The sequence below is a fragment of the Sitodiplosis mosellana genome, unplaced genomic scaffold (genome assembly GCF_009176505.1).
Source record: "Sitodiplosis mosellana isolate CC-2019 unplaced genomic scaffold, AAFC_SMos_1.0 Smas_scaffold_1, whole genome shotgun sequence".
Taxonomy (NCBI): Eukaryota; Metazoa; Arthropoda; class Insecta; order Diptera; family Cecidomyiidae; genus Sitodiplosis; species Sitodiplosis mosellana.
The window spans coordinates 21,580,974-21,595,385 of NW_022595244.1; the positions used below are offsets into that span (position 1 = coordinate 21,580,974).

Below are 14,412 nucleotides of genomic sequence, written 5' to 3' on the forward strand. Positions count from 1 at the left end.
GTCAAAAATTTCGTCATACGATCCATAGCAACTTTGCCCATGCAAATGAGATTTGTAAACGATCGTATGACAACAACGGACGACACATTCACAACGTTCCTCTTTATTGCTGCAAGGTGTGGAAAGCAACACTTAGTTGAAGGTATTATAAAGTGTACGTTTTTGTCCAACACAAGGTCAAAGTCAAATAAATTTTCATCGACAATTTTATCTCGTATACGAATATATTCTGAACCGAATCGCGCGGTTAAAACAATAATTGATCACAGTGATGAAATACATGATAATATGCTTCGTCATATTTCTGAACCTGCCGATCATACTGATCTGCGCAAATATATACAGTAATCTAAAATTAGTCATGCGATTATAAAGTCAATTATATCCATGCAGAATTGTATTGAAATGTCCGGAATTGACAAAATTTTTGGTTTCACATAATGGCAATGAAATCAAGAGATTTTCAAGATCCGTCTACATTATAATTTGAATAACTTCAAACTGTGGTGTAAACTATTAAATTATCGAAAAGAATGTTCTCGAATTGATAAATCTAAAGCGGTTAAATAATTTGCAGTGCATTCATTAGGTATATTTCCCCATTTATTTTCCAACGAATGAAAATACAATTTCAAACCACTGTTCTGATCTTATTTACAGATTTATCTTTCACATCAAAACCTAAAATTTACATATTGTTCAATTAATTCTTTTATCCGGAATTAGGCCTGAAGTCAAAGATCCGCCGTCGACCTACAAATGATTTGAAATAAGGAATGAATAATATGAAAAAAGTACACCAAAGTAGCTGTAATTATAAAAAGTTGTCTCTTCTATGAGCCGATTGTAGCAGTAATAACTTACCGGGAGTAGAATTTCAGTCAAGAATGATGCCGATTTATCATCGGCCAAGAATGCAATCGCTGCACTGGTGTCTGCCACTTCTCCAACTCTGCCAACGGGATACATATTTTCGACTTGACCATAAAATTTATTGGCTTCATCAGTAGCTAGGCCATATGATTGGAGGAAAGCAGTTCGAATTGCAGCCGGATTAACACCGTTGACTGTCAGAATGATCACCGATTAAAACATATCACATTTTTATCTAAACCTTGCTGTACATACCTCGTATTCCCTTCGGTGCCAAATCCAAAGCTGAACATTTCGTAAATTGATCCAAGGCGGCTTTGCTCATGCAGTAACTCATGAAATTTGGAAATGCTTTCAGGCCACAAACACTCGAAATGTTCACCACATTGCCTGATGGAAATGCAAAAAAGGAATATTCATAGTTGTCATAGACTATATGAGGCTGTGAGAATGAAAATGGCAATATAGGAATAAACATTCTGAAACGCATCAAGAAAAAAAAAATCGCAAAAATGAATCATGAGTTCTGAATATGCAAAAGTGAAACATGAATTTATATGGGCAGCATAGGAGGTTCATGGTCAAAGGGATGGACACTATTAGAAAACTAGTGAAATATTAGTAAAATTAGCAAAAAAATATGAAATATTAGAGGAAATACAGCTGCCCATTTGAAATATATTGGTTCAATGCATTTCAAATGGAGATTTTTACCTCCATAAGGAATGTATTGAAACAATGTAAATCAAATGGCAATTTTATTTTTGCTGATTTTTTAATATTTGTAAACAAATTCTACATCCAAAATACATTGTTCCTATGTAATTCTTATGCGAGAGCGTTTCTCATAAGAGATACACAGCGCCGTACACTTCATATGCACACAGTACCGTTAATCTACAGCGGCGCCAACAGCGTATAGCACTGCACACTTTTTGTTGAAAAATGGCGAAATTTGCCGTAGAGAGCGCGCTTTCTTATGGAAATTCCAATGGGGAACTGTTGGCGCTTAGTGTTAGACGATGTTGAGCGGCGCTCTTCCATAAGTAATATACAGTGCTGTGTATTCCTTATGGGCAACGCTCTCGCATAAGAATTACATAGGAACAATGTATTTTAGATGTAGAATTTGTTTACAAACACTCAAAAATCACCAAAAATAAAATTGCCATTTGATTTACATTGTTTCAATACATTCCTTATGGAGGTACAAATCTCTATTTAAAATGCACTAGACAGTGTGTTTCTTATGGAAAATAGTAAACTAGAAAAAAATTAGCGAAATTACCACGAAAATAGAATATTAGCATTGGTGTCCATCCCCTTGTTCATGGTTCACTTTTGCGTATTCAGAACTCATGATTCACTTTTGCGATTTTTTTTTTCTTGATACGCTTCAGAATTTTCATTCCTGTATTGCCATTTTCATTTTCACAGCCTCATATATGATGTATGTTATTTTACCTTTTGTTTTTTCCAAATGTGGAACACAAAGTTTGGTTAGTGTGATGACGGATCTTCTGTTTGTATCAAAAATACTATCAAATTAGGATAAGTCGGCTTCAGCCACATTATCTGGTTTTCCATAGCCCGCATTGTTCACAAGCACATCCAATTGGCCAAACTTCTTGATCGTCTCGTTGACAATTCGTTCGGCGTCTTTTGTTACATCGGCCACAATCACTAGCGGAGCTGCTGCACCTGATTTTTTAATTTCATCAGCAACTTTATTGAGTCGCTCCGCATTTCTTCCCACAATTGATACCTTTGCACCCAATTTTGACAAATGGCGTGCAGCATCTTCACCGATTCCGGAACTTGCACCAGTTACAATCACAACTTTCCCAGTGAAACTCATTTTTCAGTTTGTCTTCATCGTGCCCACTACTGGTAATAACTCAACTGTAAAGGTTAAACTAAAGCTATTGTGTGATAAGCATATTCATTTATACAATCGGTACAGCGGTGCTATCTATCTATTAGCAGTATCCCAAGAGAAACGGTCAATATGTTTATACGCTGTCTAACCACCGAAAATACACTAAAATATATATTCACGCTTATTGGACGCCGAATTGAATATATATTCTAGTGTATATTCGGTGTATTCTTCAGCGTGAAACATATTGAATCAACGAATGCATTGATGGCCACCAGAGGGCGCCTGAATATGTTTCAATATGTTTCACGCCGAAGAATACGCCGATTATACACTAGAATATATATTCGATTCGGCGTTCAATAAGCGTGAATATATATTGTAGTGCATTTTCGGCGGATAGACAGCGTATAAACATATTGGCCGTTTCTCTTGGGATGGAACACATTCCAAATTGAAATGATGTCATTTTACAATATACTACGACACAAAAAAGCGCTAGCACTCATTAACGTATGAGATAGAGTTGGTGTTTACAAACACAGAAATTGGACTATCGCACACTTCAATAGCTCGTCGATTCAAATATATACCGACGTCGTTGTGATTTGACTGATAATGTGTACACATATTTTGTTTACATCAGATGGGGAGTGCTTAAATCATAAAAAATGTACATAGTCATGCTTTCGAAGTCGCTAATCATGCTGATGATATTTGAAATGATTTTAACTTATGAAAAAAAATCATGTGTGCACAAAATAAAAAAAAAAAACGTAACGTGGGAGTGAAATTAGGAGTGTTTGTCGTCGTGGTCGTGGTCGTGATTCGTGACAGATAGAATTTTCTCGAAATCGATCAATTTATCATTGATTAGAAGTTTGACGATCACGTATTTCCTTCTAATAAAATAAGTTAAAACGACAATCAATTTGCAAAAGTACTTCATTTGTCATTTTATGACTTGAGTATGCATGGTAACTTCAAAAGCAACGCAAACATATGGACAATCTTTTAATTTAATGACTAAAATTATTATAACCCTAAAAGCATTGAACTGCCATCCACCGTGAGGAAAAAAACCAACTATGACATGAAAACAACTTTGCTGCTTTTATTATTGTTTATTTGTCTTTTTTTAAGTTATTCTGTAGTTCTCAAAATTCTTGCAAAATTAATCTTGAAATGATTTATTATTGCAAAAAGTCCTTAACTTCTTCAAGTTCACGTTCTCTAGCTTGTTGTTGCGCCCATCGTGCTTCGGCCAGTTTAACATTTAGTGCCCATCGGTCATGCGAAATTCGAAGACCGCAAATATTTTCGTCGGTCAGTTGGTTTGGCTTTCGATTTTTGATTGGCTGTGTTCCATTCGAGTCTTTTGTCCCTTTATGAAGAAAATGAATCAAATTAAAATCAGATATTTAGATAGTGGATAGGATCAACAAATTCAAGTAATTTGATTGATCAATAGTTAAACTAAAAAATACTAGAAAAAAATACCTTTATTGCTATCAGAACGGGGATGAGGTTTTTTGGCAGGACATGTCTTTCCACCCAAAGGAAATGGCGGCTCTCGCATATATTTTTTCAAACAGCCCAAATGATAAATATGACCGCAATAGACGCGTTCCGCATAAAGATCAGCGGTGTCACGTAATTCTACATCGGCTGCCTTGGCCGGTAAACATTTGAAATTACACACCGGACATAATTCGCTGGTAAAATCTGATATGGCTTCAATAAGAAATCGAAGCGATGGTAAAAGGCTTGGTTTAACTACAAAATCACTTTTGATATTTGCACGAAGTGGTGGTTCGACACATTTTCGTGCAATTTCTTTCGCTTGGCCATTCAAAAATCGCAACAACGCATCGGGAAAGTTACTCTTATGCTCAAGAAATTCAATACATTTCGTTGGATATTCTTCGGGCACATGGTATTTGGCTTTAAAGAAGTAATCGCTTTCGTTTACAACTAACGACACATTCGACGTTTTTTGCAGACACTTTAACTCGCCGCCACATGAGCCGAGGTCATTTTTTCGTCTCAACAATTGCTTGACTGCAAAAATCTCATCATAAGCTATACAAAGTGGATTCTCTTGAAGATAATTATCAATGAATTTCAACGTATGTAGTGTCTGCAAAGAAAAAAAAAATGTCACATTAAATGACATAAATCGCAATAATTTGAAACAAGAATGGTCACACAACGAAAACGTCAAAGCCAAACCTGTGGTTTTCCAAGAAATTCGCTAGCTTTTTGCTCAGCCAATGTTGTCAAACCATCGAGTATTTTTCCACTTATGGTAGGACTCTTCAGTTCAACCAAGAGATGCTCGCTGGGATAATTGGACGGAAACCGAATGCACACAGTAATTTGTCGAGATTCGGTTTGTTTAATATTAATACGAATCTGTAATAAAGATGAAATTATTCACAAAATTCCCGAATTAACGCACTTAAATGGGGTTTGTATGGCTATTTTATTTCCGATTGAATGCGAGCACACTTTTTTTTCTTTCATTCATATTTTTGAATATATTGAAATCAATTCAAGTCCATCTTACCAGACTTCTTATACATGCAATTAATTTTGAACTGCATATCACTCGTTCCACAATTTTGTTTATCTCTTCAATTTCATAGTCTATCACATCCATTTTTCCAGAAACTATTCAATGATTTTGTGTTGTTCAACAATTTCTTGCGAGAAATTCCGTGTGAATGTATTTGTTCATTTTGACACAAAACAAAAGTCATGCAATACGAACCGCATGAAGTTGGCTCCGCTCAAAATGTAAACAGATACAATTTTGCTTGAATATTAGTTAGCGTACCTTCTGACGTTTTATGTCATCGAACGATTCAATGATGATTTAAAAAAAAAAAAAAATTTAATTTGACAGCACCGTAGTTCGTAACATAGGAAGAAAAATGTTGTTTAGTCACTTTCATTTAATTATCCTTTTTGTTTAAATTTTGTCACATACAATGGACATTGAAAAAATTTGTGATTGATTGTAGCGAAAGGTGGAATTAAATTCGTTGCTTTTCAACGTTTCATTGATACAGCTACTTAAAGAACTAAAAAATTGTATTGATACCAATCAAATAACAATAACGCGATCACGGCGATTCGAACAACAAACGAATCAAATAGATTAATTGACAGACAAATAATGCTGCCTGATGCTATAATTTTATTCGATAATTACGTGTAAATGTAAATTGTGAATGATTTTGGTTTTGCAGTTTAGTGATTAGAATTTACCATACATACTAATTGGATTATAATTAGGTAAATTTGTCGTTTTGAATTGATCAATTTGAAAATATTGATGGTTTATTTTGATGCACAGGTGATAGTCGCCAGATCAACCAGTGATACCAGTCGATTAGCATTGAGAAATGTTTTGTTTTGAAGGCAATTATAAGCGAACACCGTCACAAAATTTGGGTGGTGTGTCAAATACCAATGATAGAGAAATTCTGATCCGTCGTGCTCAGCTGGAACGACTGAAACGGGCTGAAGTACGAAAGCAGCATACTGGAGAAATAACAATCCAATCACACATTCGAAGTTTCTTGGTGCGTGTGCGCTGTAAAAAGGAAGTTCGAATAGCCTTTGATGAATATGCAAAAATAGTTGGCGCAGTAACCCCAGAACAATTGGAATATTTGCTTCGGTGCATTTTGTTTTTTTACGATAACCAATATGAGAAAGACTTTTGAATTTTGTTTCAAAGCTTTTCATAGGGGTATTGCAACTACCATAAAATATATGTATTTCATCAAGTTTATCAAGCTCTTTCCAAGTTTATGCATAGTGTCGAACTTTTGTTCAAGCTCTACCATCGAAATGTACAGTAAAATAATTTACGGGCACGACGTAAGATGGCGTTTTTTCTGGTCAAAAAAGTTGCAATATCCCTTTGAAGCTTTTAAGCATTTTGCCGTGTAAAAGTCGTGACGCGATATTTTTCCTTATTGTAAATAAATTTGTACAATAGTCAATGCGAAAAACACTTCTGAACTTCGTATCCAGAGATAATACAGCGTCAAAGCGTCACTCAAAATGATATCAGTCATTTTGAGTGGTAAATCCACGCACAGGAGCGTCACTCCATTTTAACCTCGTCTAGAGGTTTTTCATCTAATAGAATCAACAGAAAACATACTTTCCTTTTCAAAAATATAAATCGACAAAAAAACATACATTCTTTTACGTCTCACGAATAGATATGATGTATGTTATTTTACCTTTTGTTTTTTCCAAATGTGGAACACAAAGTTTGGTTAGTGTGATGACGGATCTTATGTTTGTATCAAAAATACTATCAAATTGGGATAAGTCGGCTTCAGCCACATTATCTGGTTTTCCATAGCCCGCATTGTTCACAAGCACATCCAATTGGCCAAACTTCTTGATCGTCTCGTTGACAATTCGTTCGGCGTCTTTTGTTACATCGGCCACAATCACTAGCGGAGCTGCTGCACCTGATTTTTTAATTTCATCAGCAACTTTATTGAGTCGCTCCGCATTTCTTCCCACAATTGATACCTTTGCACCCAATTTTGACAAATGGCGTGCAGCATCTTCACCGATTCCGGAACTTGCACCAGTTACAATCACAACTTTCCCAGTGAAACTCATTTTTCAGTTTGTCTTTATCGTGCCCACTACTGGTAATAACTCAACTGTAAAGGTTGTGATAAGCACATTTATTTATACAATCGGTACAGCGATGCTATCTATCCATTAGCAGTATGGAACACATTCCAAATTGAAATGATGTCATTTTACAATATACTACGACACAAAAAAGCGCTAGCACTCATCAACATATGAGATAGAGTTGGTGTTTACAAACACAGAAATTGGACTATCGCACACTTCAACAGCTCGTCGATTCAAATATATACCGACGTCGTTGTGATTTGACTGATAATGTGTACACATATTTTGTTTACATCAGATGGGGAGTGCTTAAATCACAAAAAATGTGCATAGTCATGCTTTCGAAGTCGCTAATCATGCTGATGATATTTGAAATGATTTTAACTTATGAAAAAAAAATCATGTGTCATGGTTGATATTTTCTGCACGAAATAAAAAAAAACGTAACGTGGGAGTGAAATTAGGAGTGTTTGTCATCGTGGTCGTGATTCGTGACGGATAGAATTTTCTCGAAATCGATCAATTTATCATTGATTAGAAGTTTGACGATCACGTATTTCCTTCTAATAAAATAAGTAAAAGCGACAATCAATTCGCAAAAGTACTTCATTTGTCATTTTATGACTTGAGTATGCATGGTGACTTCAAAAGCAACGCAAACATATGGACAATCTTTTAATTTAATGACTAAAATTATTATAACCCTAGAAGCATTGAACTGCCATCCACCATGAGTAAGATACCAGCCAAAAATGTGTAGCACCGAAATCAAAACAACTTTACCCGATAAACATATGTTAAAATCCACTTACAGCACTACGCACACCACAATACGAGACACATTGAAATGATCTAACACAATGGTTGAAATCTAACATTCTATCATAATATTATTTATCATAGTATGCGTCCAATAGTGTTTAAATATTTAGTATTGATAAAACTCACATTTCTACCACTCTTCTAGTTTGGTACAATTCAACCATAACCAGTTCTTTTATTTATTTAAAAAAACATTCTTATTGTTCTCTGTAGTCACCGATATTTTGATGAATCATTCCACTTTGCCATATTGATGTAGAGTAGAGATTTTTTTTTTCATCTCAAAAAATCATGTAAATAATAAATTCAATCAAACGACGTGAAAACATTACATCATTCCAGTTTATGTAAATCTATCTATGAAACACATATATGATTGTTCAACTCGCAAACTTGCTTGGAAATGTTATGTCGATGATTGTTTTCTTTTCACTTTTTTACATCGCTTGGTAAAAGTTTAATGTTGAGTGACTTATTTTTGATAAAAAGTATTTTTTAATGATAATCAATTGATAAAAATAAATTGATTTCAGATAGATAAGACATACGCTATCAGATGTTATCAGATAAATAAAATTGAAAGAAAACACAAATTTTTTGATTTCAACATTTTTTGTATTAAATCCATTGATTCAATCTAGTTGACAAAAAAAGTTTGCTGAAAAACATTGATTGGAGGGAAAAATATTCCAAATCATAAACATTATCGTGTAAATTAACATTGCAATTTCCTCTGATTTCCGTAAAATTATACGCCAGCAACCATGGATCCGCCGTCGACCTAAAAATGAAAGGAAAAAGGAATTATTAACAAAAAACTACACCAAATTGACTATAATTATAAAAAAAATGTTTGGCTTCTTATAAGCCTGCTGCGACAAAAATAACTTACTGGGAATAGAATTCCAGTCAAGAATGATGCCGTTTTATTATCAGCCAAAAACGCGATAGCTGCACTTGTGTCCGCCACTTCTCCAACTCTGCCGACAGGATATTTTGTTTTGTATTCTTCGAACATTTGTTCAACTGCTTCCACGGGTACGCCAACAGTTTGGAAAATTGGCGTTCGAATGACAGCCGGATTAATCGCATTGACTATCGAAAACAACCGTTGATTAAAACATATTACATTTCATTTAATCCTTGTCTCCACTTACCGCGAATTCCTTTTGATGCCAAATCCAGCGCTGAACATTTGGTAAATTGGTCCAAGGCGGCTTTAGACATGCAGTAGGTCAACACATTTGGAATTGCTTTCAAGCCAGCAATGGACGACACATTCACAATATTCCCTTTTGCCTTCTCAAGATGTGGAATACATAGTTTGGTCAAAGTGATGACGCTTCTGACATTTGTATCGAAAATCCGATCAAATTCTGACAAATTGATTTCGGCGACATTGTCTTGAATCACGACTCCCGCATTGTTCAAAAGCACATCTAATTTGCCAAAATGCTTGATTGTTTCGTCAACAATTCGTTGGGCGTCTTTTGTCACATCGGCCACAATTACTAGCGGAGCTGGTGAACCGGCACTTTTAATTTGTTCAGCCACTTGATTTAGGCGCTTCTCATTTCGACCAACAATCGACACTTTTGCACCCAATTTTGCCAAATGTCGAGCTGCATCAGCCCCAATTCCACTACTTGCACCTGGTAATGACAATAATGAAAAAACACAAATTTTGAAATGCAAACCAGTCAATTTTTTCAATTGTTTCGCACAATAATTGAGTGTCAAAAAAAGTGTTCGGTTTTCACAAAAGACAATGAATATTTGCTAACCCGTAATCAACGCTACTTTTCCATCAAAACTCATGTTCAAAAATTGTTCTTATTTTCGTTCAATTTACAGCACACACACCCACTGTTTGCGATACAAACCTAAAGGTTGAACTACGATAATGGTTCGTCAAGCACATCTATTTATACGAAGAACGAATGATAATCGCTGGGTTTTTCGCACACAAAGACACATTCCATTGATATCCATGAACATTGTTCGTCGCTCAGATCTACACAACTGTCTATTTCAATCGATTAAACAACCATGCCTAACCAATATTCATTTGATCTATTCATTTGTAAATGCGTTTTGTTTTTCGATTTCATACCACTGCTGTGGTTAGAGCAATATGATCTCAAAACTATTTGTTTCTTTTGCAGTAATTGAATATTAACGTTGTACACACATTTTGGCACTCAGTTGTTATCTGTTATTGTTGTTGTTAGCAACGTCTGATGGAAACGATGAATACTTATGCTGTGTGCGTGTTGTATTATGGTTTTGCGTTGTTTCCATTACTAGAATTGCTATAGGACGTTGACAGACAGATAATTCTGATGAATTCATATTCTCAAACGAATCGCTTAATTTTTCCGATTGGGATTAATCTATTATGTGCTATAGCTTATCGGCGAACTCGATTCTTACTCTCAATTTGAAATTTTGTTATCAGTTCACAAAGCCAGATTAAAAAAAAGAGTTAAATTTGCATTTAAATGATTCCAATTGATTGTTAATTATTCTACAATTGATCGAATTGGAGTAACTGCTTAAGCATCGTATGAACCATTGATTTGTTGATTGATTAGAACGGTATCACTACAAATCGGCCTCGGTGAGTCAGATGTGCAAAGATCGAATTTATTACGATTGAAATTCGAATATGATTATGGAAAAAATCATGACTTTTTTTATAGGCGTTGATTACCAATAAAAGTATTTTTATTTTGAATCGAAATCAGATTGAAGCTATCACAAACAGCCACTGAGAATACGAAAAGCATCCATAAAACTAAATCAAAATCTTCTTTCAAATTCCAAAGCTAAACCAACATATTTTTTGCAACAATATTGTTTGCAGTATAAAAAAAATATGAAAATTCATGCGAAAAAAAACGTTTCAAAAGAATTGAGAGTTTCAAATAAGTTCAAAAACAAACATTCAGACAGTTAACGAAATGATTCCAGAGTAGCTCAGTTATGTGAATGAGCCTTTATGTGTGTGAGCCTGCATGTGACAGCAGCTCTCTATTGATACATAGAGCACGTGTAGTGGCGCTCACATTTGTCTGTTATCTATTCGAGTAGTTGAAATTCCGGTGTTTTCTCATACGATTGCAGGATGAATGAAACATTGAATATTGTTTCAACCGCGGCAGCGTTGCCGAACAAAAAATTTGTGCAGCTTCTAAATGCCTTTGAACACCATCAAACGTTTAGTCAAAAGGTAAACATACACAGCCGTTTAACACCCTAGACAACGTTTAAGTATCAACACATTCATTTTCTTTTTCATAGGCAGCCCATGAACTGGATTTGGTTGTGTCTTTGATAACAAATAACCTCAACTCGCATGACAAAAAGCACGAAGGACTTTTGCTGTTGCGATCATTTCTAGTGCAGTGTCAATTGGACATAATCGAACAGAAAGGTAATCTGTGGCTATCGTTGTGCACGAAAATCTGTGCTCAAAAGAAACCAGCGGCAACGGTGTGCTTGGGATACGAGGTGATCAGTGATATTCTGGTGAAATCGGTTCACATCCCTGATTTGGGAAAGGCCATCGCAAGCAATTTATTGAGTAAAATCATTGAGAGTGTGAGTGGCTTACCTCCCGAATGCCATTTGGCCACGCTAAAATGCTTAGAGACATGCATGAAATTGTATGCTGGGCCATCAGGTGCTTCACGTGCAAACATCGATCGATTCCTCGGCACATTCATCGACAGCACAAATCAAGCGCTGGTCATTCAGAGTGGCAAGTGTTTGCTTCAATTGCAACAAGTCAGAGGCGGCGGTTGTGTTCAAGGTATAAGCGTGAAAGGAGCTTGGTCGAATTTACAATCGCAACTGTTGGGCAGTTTGCACACAGTGTTGAATCAACTCTTTGCCAATGCCACTGAAACGTATGATGGTTTCAATTTTGATGAAGAAATCACCGCGCTGAAAACAGTCGAATTGAATTTAAGCCCCGAACCAATTCAACGAGCCACTCAACTGCTGACGAGATTTAAAAATTTAACCGATTACCTTCGGATTGCGCTGTGGTAAGAAGAAGAAAACCCATCTGATTTGGATTCAATTTCTGATGATTAATTTAACATTTTCTTCATTTGAAGTGAGCCATTTCCAGTGACAAAAGCCGTACAGCCTGGTTTATTGTTTTCCATTATTGCCCGTGGTCTAGCGGTCAATTGTGCAACATTAGCGAAAAATGCAATCACCGACAACATTGCCATTGCAGCCATTTTGCCACAGGTTCATGGTGCCTTGTTTCGATTGCTGGATACGTTGATTCTGCTGTGAGTTGATAAAGAAAACAAAAAGAGAGAGAGAGAGAGAGAGAGAGAGAGAGAGAGAGTCAATGATCTCATTTTCTTTGCTTGATTTCAGATTGCGTACAAATTTGCTGCCATTTGCCAATCACATTTGCCAACTGATTGTTCAATCGTTGAAATGGACATCGTCCGGTAAAGCATCAGGCTTCAAACGGCCGTACATGTAAGAATTTCCATTCCTCACCTTTGAAATGGTTTGTTCATTGATTTTCCTCATCATTTTTTAGCTCAATACGGCAAGCGGCTTATCGCACCCTAAGTCTGTGGTGTAAAACGGCCAAATATGGAAGTTTGGTGGAAACCATCGCTGAGGATTTGATCAAATTCATCATCCAAGACATTACGCCGTACCAAAGTGAGGTCACCTTGAAAGTGTTGGCAGGTAGTCGAAAATATTTGTCGAAGAAAGCACGTCAAAAGTTGCACAAGGCTCAAAACGATGCTTCGAACATTGCTCAAACTCATTCGAAATCGTTCAATCCGCACAATACGAAAATTATTTACACGGACAGTGGCAATGAACCACTATGCGAAGCCGCTTTGGCTTGTTTGGTGGATGTTCTACACGCGGCTGGCTGCTTCATCAAGCCACTGCATCAAAAGATATTGCAAGAAAATATTGTGGTACTTTCGTTGAATGTGGCCAACGCCACACCGAAAAAGTCGCATCTTTACTTTGACAATGGATGCCGGGCAGGACTTTTTAGCACATTGTATGCCTTGACTCAATCACCGCATCATCTTTGCCCACCACCAATTCAGTATGCCGCAGAAGTCTTCAAAATTGCTCAAATTCACGATGTCAGAGCGGAAATAAGAGACAAATGCAGCGAATACTTGCGAGGCATAGAGAAAATATTGCATCCACAGAAGGAAATCTTCTATTTCCCAACCAATGTGAACGATGTGGCCGAAGCATTCAAAAAGAATGCTGAAGACCTGCGAACCAGAGCAAGCGGTTTAGCTGACAGTGACGACGATGATAACGAGCAGTCGAGCGATGAAGAGGTAAGAAAATTCAATGAATATTTTTTTTATAAATATGTGAACTGAATGTTGTATATGTACATATTGATTGGACTAATGCATTTTTTTTGCTTATTCAGAATGAAGATGTTGAAATGAACGAAGATGCATCGGCAAAACCGCAAAGTTCCGAAGAAATATCGAAGGATGAGTCGTTCATGAAGGAAGTGATAGATGCACAAAGTGATTCCATCACCGAACAAGCAAAAGATAAGAGCAATGGAGGTGGAGAAGAGCCTGTACAGCTGGTAACGACACACACTGAAACTCAACAGGAAGAAACAATAAAAATCGTTGTTGAAGAGAGTTCAGAGGAGAAGCCATTGACGTCACCGCCACGAAAATCGGCTCGACTCTCGGCAAAACGGCCTGATTCAGCCGCTGCAGACAGTGATACTTCTGTTACAACCAAACCAGAATCACCGGTTCCCAGACGAAGATCATTGCGTCGCAGTTCGACCTCATCTCAGGATGCCACACCATTCAAAGCTGAAGAAGAACCGGCCGTTAAGAAGCTGCCAACCATTGTTGAAACTGGCGATCAAACTGATGTCAATACTAAGGCAACCGCCTCTGGTTCAATTGCTTTGGAAAATGAGACTCAAAAGAGTGAAAAGGCATTAGTCGATGAATTAGCCGCGGCATTTGTCGAAGAGTTTATTGATGACGATGAATAAATTTTAAATTTAAGTTGAAATTGTTAAAATGTGAAATTTACAATTAAACGGGAAATTTCCATTATTTTCATAATAATGAAAGAGTTTTTTGGTTTTTGTCTTATTTTGCTTG

The 14,412-nt window shown here is 36.4% G+C and overlaps 3 protein-coding genes across 5 annotated transcripts; 1 reads left to right on the forward strand and 2 right to left on the reverse strand.

Annotated features, from left to right (window-relative positions):
• Positions 1 to 577: 577 nt before the first annotated feature.
• LOC129579668 (uncharacterized oxidoreductase TM_0325-like) lies at positions 578 to 7,780 on the reverse strand. Of its 3 annotated transcripts, none has more exons than XM_055469842.1 (5): positions 7,015 to 7,121; positions 5,322 to 6,353; positions 4,985 to 5,167; positions 4,253 to 4,892; positions 3,842 to 4,136 (listed from the first exon to the last, which is right to left on the reverse strand). In XM_055469842.1, the coding sequence occupies exons 2-5, from the start codon at positions 5,412 to 5,414 to the stop codon at positions 3,946 to 3,948; spliced, it is 1,107 nt and encodes a 368-aa protein (XP_055325817.1). In that variant the 5' UTR covers positions 5,415 to 6,353; positions 7,015 to 7,121; the 3' UTR covers positions 3,842 to 3,945. The 3 variants fall into 3 exon arrangements, with proteins under 3 accessions (XP_055325822.1, XP_055325817.1, XP_055325811.1); XM_055469836.1 differs by having other exon boundaries at positions 5,322 to 6,907; positions 7,015 to 7,115; XM_055469847.1 differs by lacking the exons at positions 3,842 to 4,136; positions 4,253 to 4,892; positions 4,985 to 5,167; positions 5,322 to 6,353 and adding exons at positions 578 to 753; positions 865 to 1,067; positions 1,129 to 1,263 and having other exon boundaries at positions 7,015 to 7,780.
• Positions 7,781 to 8,846: 1,066 nt separating this feature from the next.
• On the reverse strand, positions 8,847 to 10,322 carry LOC129568643 (uncharacterized oxidoreductase TM_0325-like). The gene is made up of 5 exons (XM_055446843.1): positions 10,313 to 10,322; positions 10,039 to 10,086; positions 9,412 to 9,906; positions 9,147 to 9,349; positions 8,847 to 9,035 (listed from the first exon to the last, which is right to left on the reverse strand). The coding sequence occupies exons 1-5, from the start codon at positions 10,320 to 10,322 to the stop codon at positions 9,003 to 9,005; spliced, it is 789 nt and encodes a 262-aa protein (XP_055302818.1). The 3' UTR covers positions 8,847 to 9,002.
• Positions 10,323 to 10,901: 579 nt separating this feature from the next.
• LOC129579656 (proline-, glutamic acid- and leucine-rich protein 1) lies at positions 10,902 to 14,381 on the forward strand. The gene is made up of 6 exons (XM_055469827.1): positions 10,902 to 11,486; positions 11,558 to 12,306; positions 12,379 to 12,561; positions 12,653 to 12,760; positions 12,825 to 13,605; positions 13,704 to 14,381. Exons 1-6 carry the CDS (start codon positions 11,382 to 11,384, stop codon positions 14,298 to 14,300), a joined length of 2,523 nt encoding a protein of 840 aa, XP_055325802.1. The 5' UTR covers positions 10,902 to 11,381; the 3' UTR covers positions 14,301 to 14,381.
• The last annotated feature ends 31 nt before the right edge of the window (positions 14,382 to 14,412 follow it).

Bases quoted from the DNA above. Each gene is read 5' to 3' on its own strand.
- LOC129579668 (XM_055469842.1), bottom strand. From the start codon at position 5,414: ATGGATGTGATAGACTATGAAATTGAAGAGATAAACAAAATTGTGGAA. The intron at 4,893-4,984 runs GTTTGGCTTTGA...TTTTCTTTGCAG, and splicing joins AATTTCTTGGAAAACCACAG to ACACTACATACGTTGAAATT. The intron at 4,137-4,252 runs GTATTTTTTTCT...TTCTTCATAAAG, and splicing joins CCGTTCTGATAGCAATAAAG to GGACAAAAGACTCGAATGGA.
- LOC129568643 (XM_055446843.1), bottom strand. The intron at 9,907-10,038 runs GTTAGCAAATAT...TGTCATTACCAG, and splicing joins AAAAGTAGCGTTGATTACGG to GTGCAAGTAGTGGAATTGGG. The intron at 9,036-9,146 runs GTAAGTTATTTT...TTTCATTTTTAG, and splicing joins TGACTGGAATTCTATTCCCA to GTCGACGGCGGATCCATGGT.
- LOC129579656 (XM_055469827.1), top strand. From the start codon at position 11,382: ATGAATGAAACATTGAATATTGTTTCAACCGCGGCAGCGTTGCCGAAC. The intron at 11,487-11,557 runs GTAAACATACAC...TCTTTTTCATAG, and splicing joins ATCAAACGTTTAGTCAAAAG to GCAGCCCATGAACTGGATTT. The intron at 12,307-12,378 runs GTAAGAAGAAGA...CTTCATTTGAAG, and splicing joins TACCTTCGGATTGCGCTGTG to TGAGCCATTTCCAGTGACAA.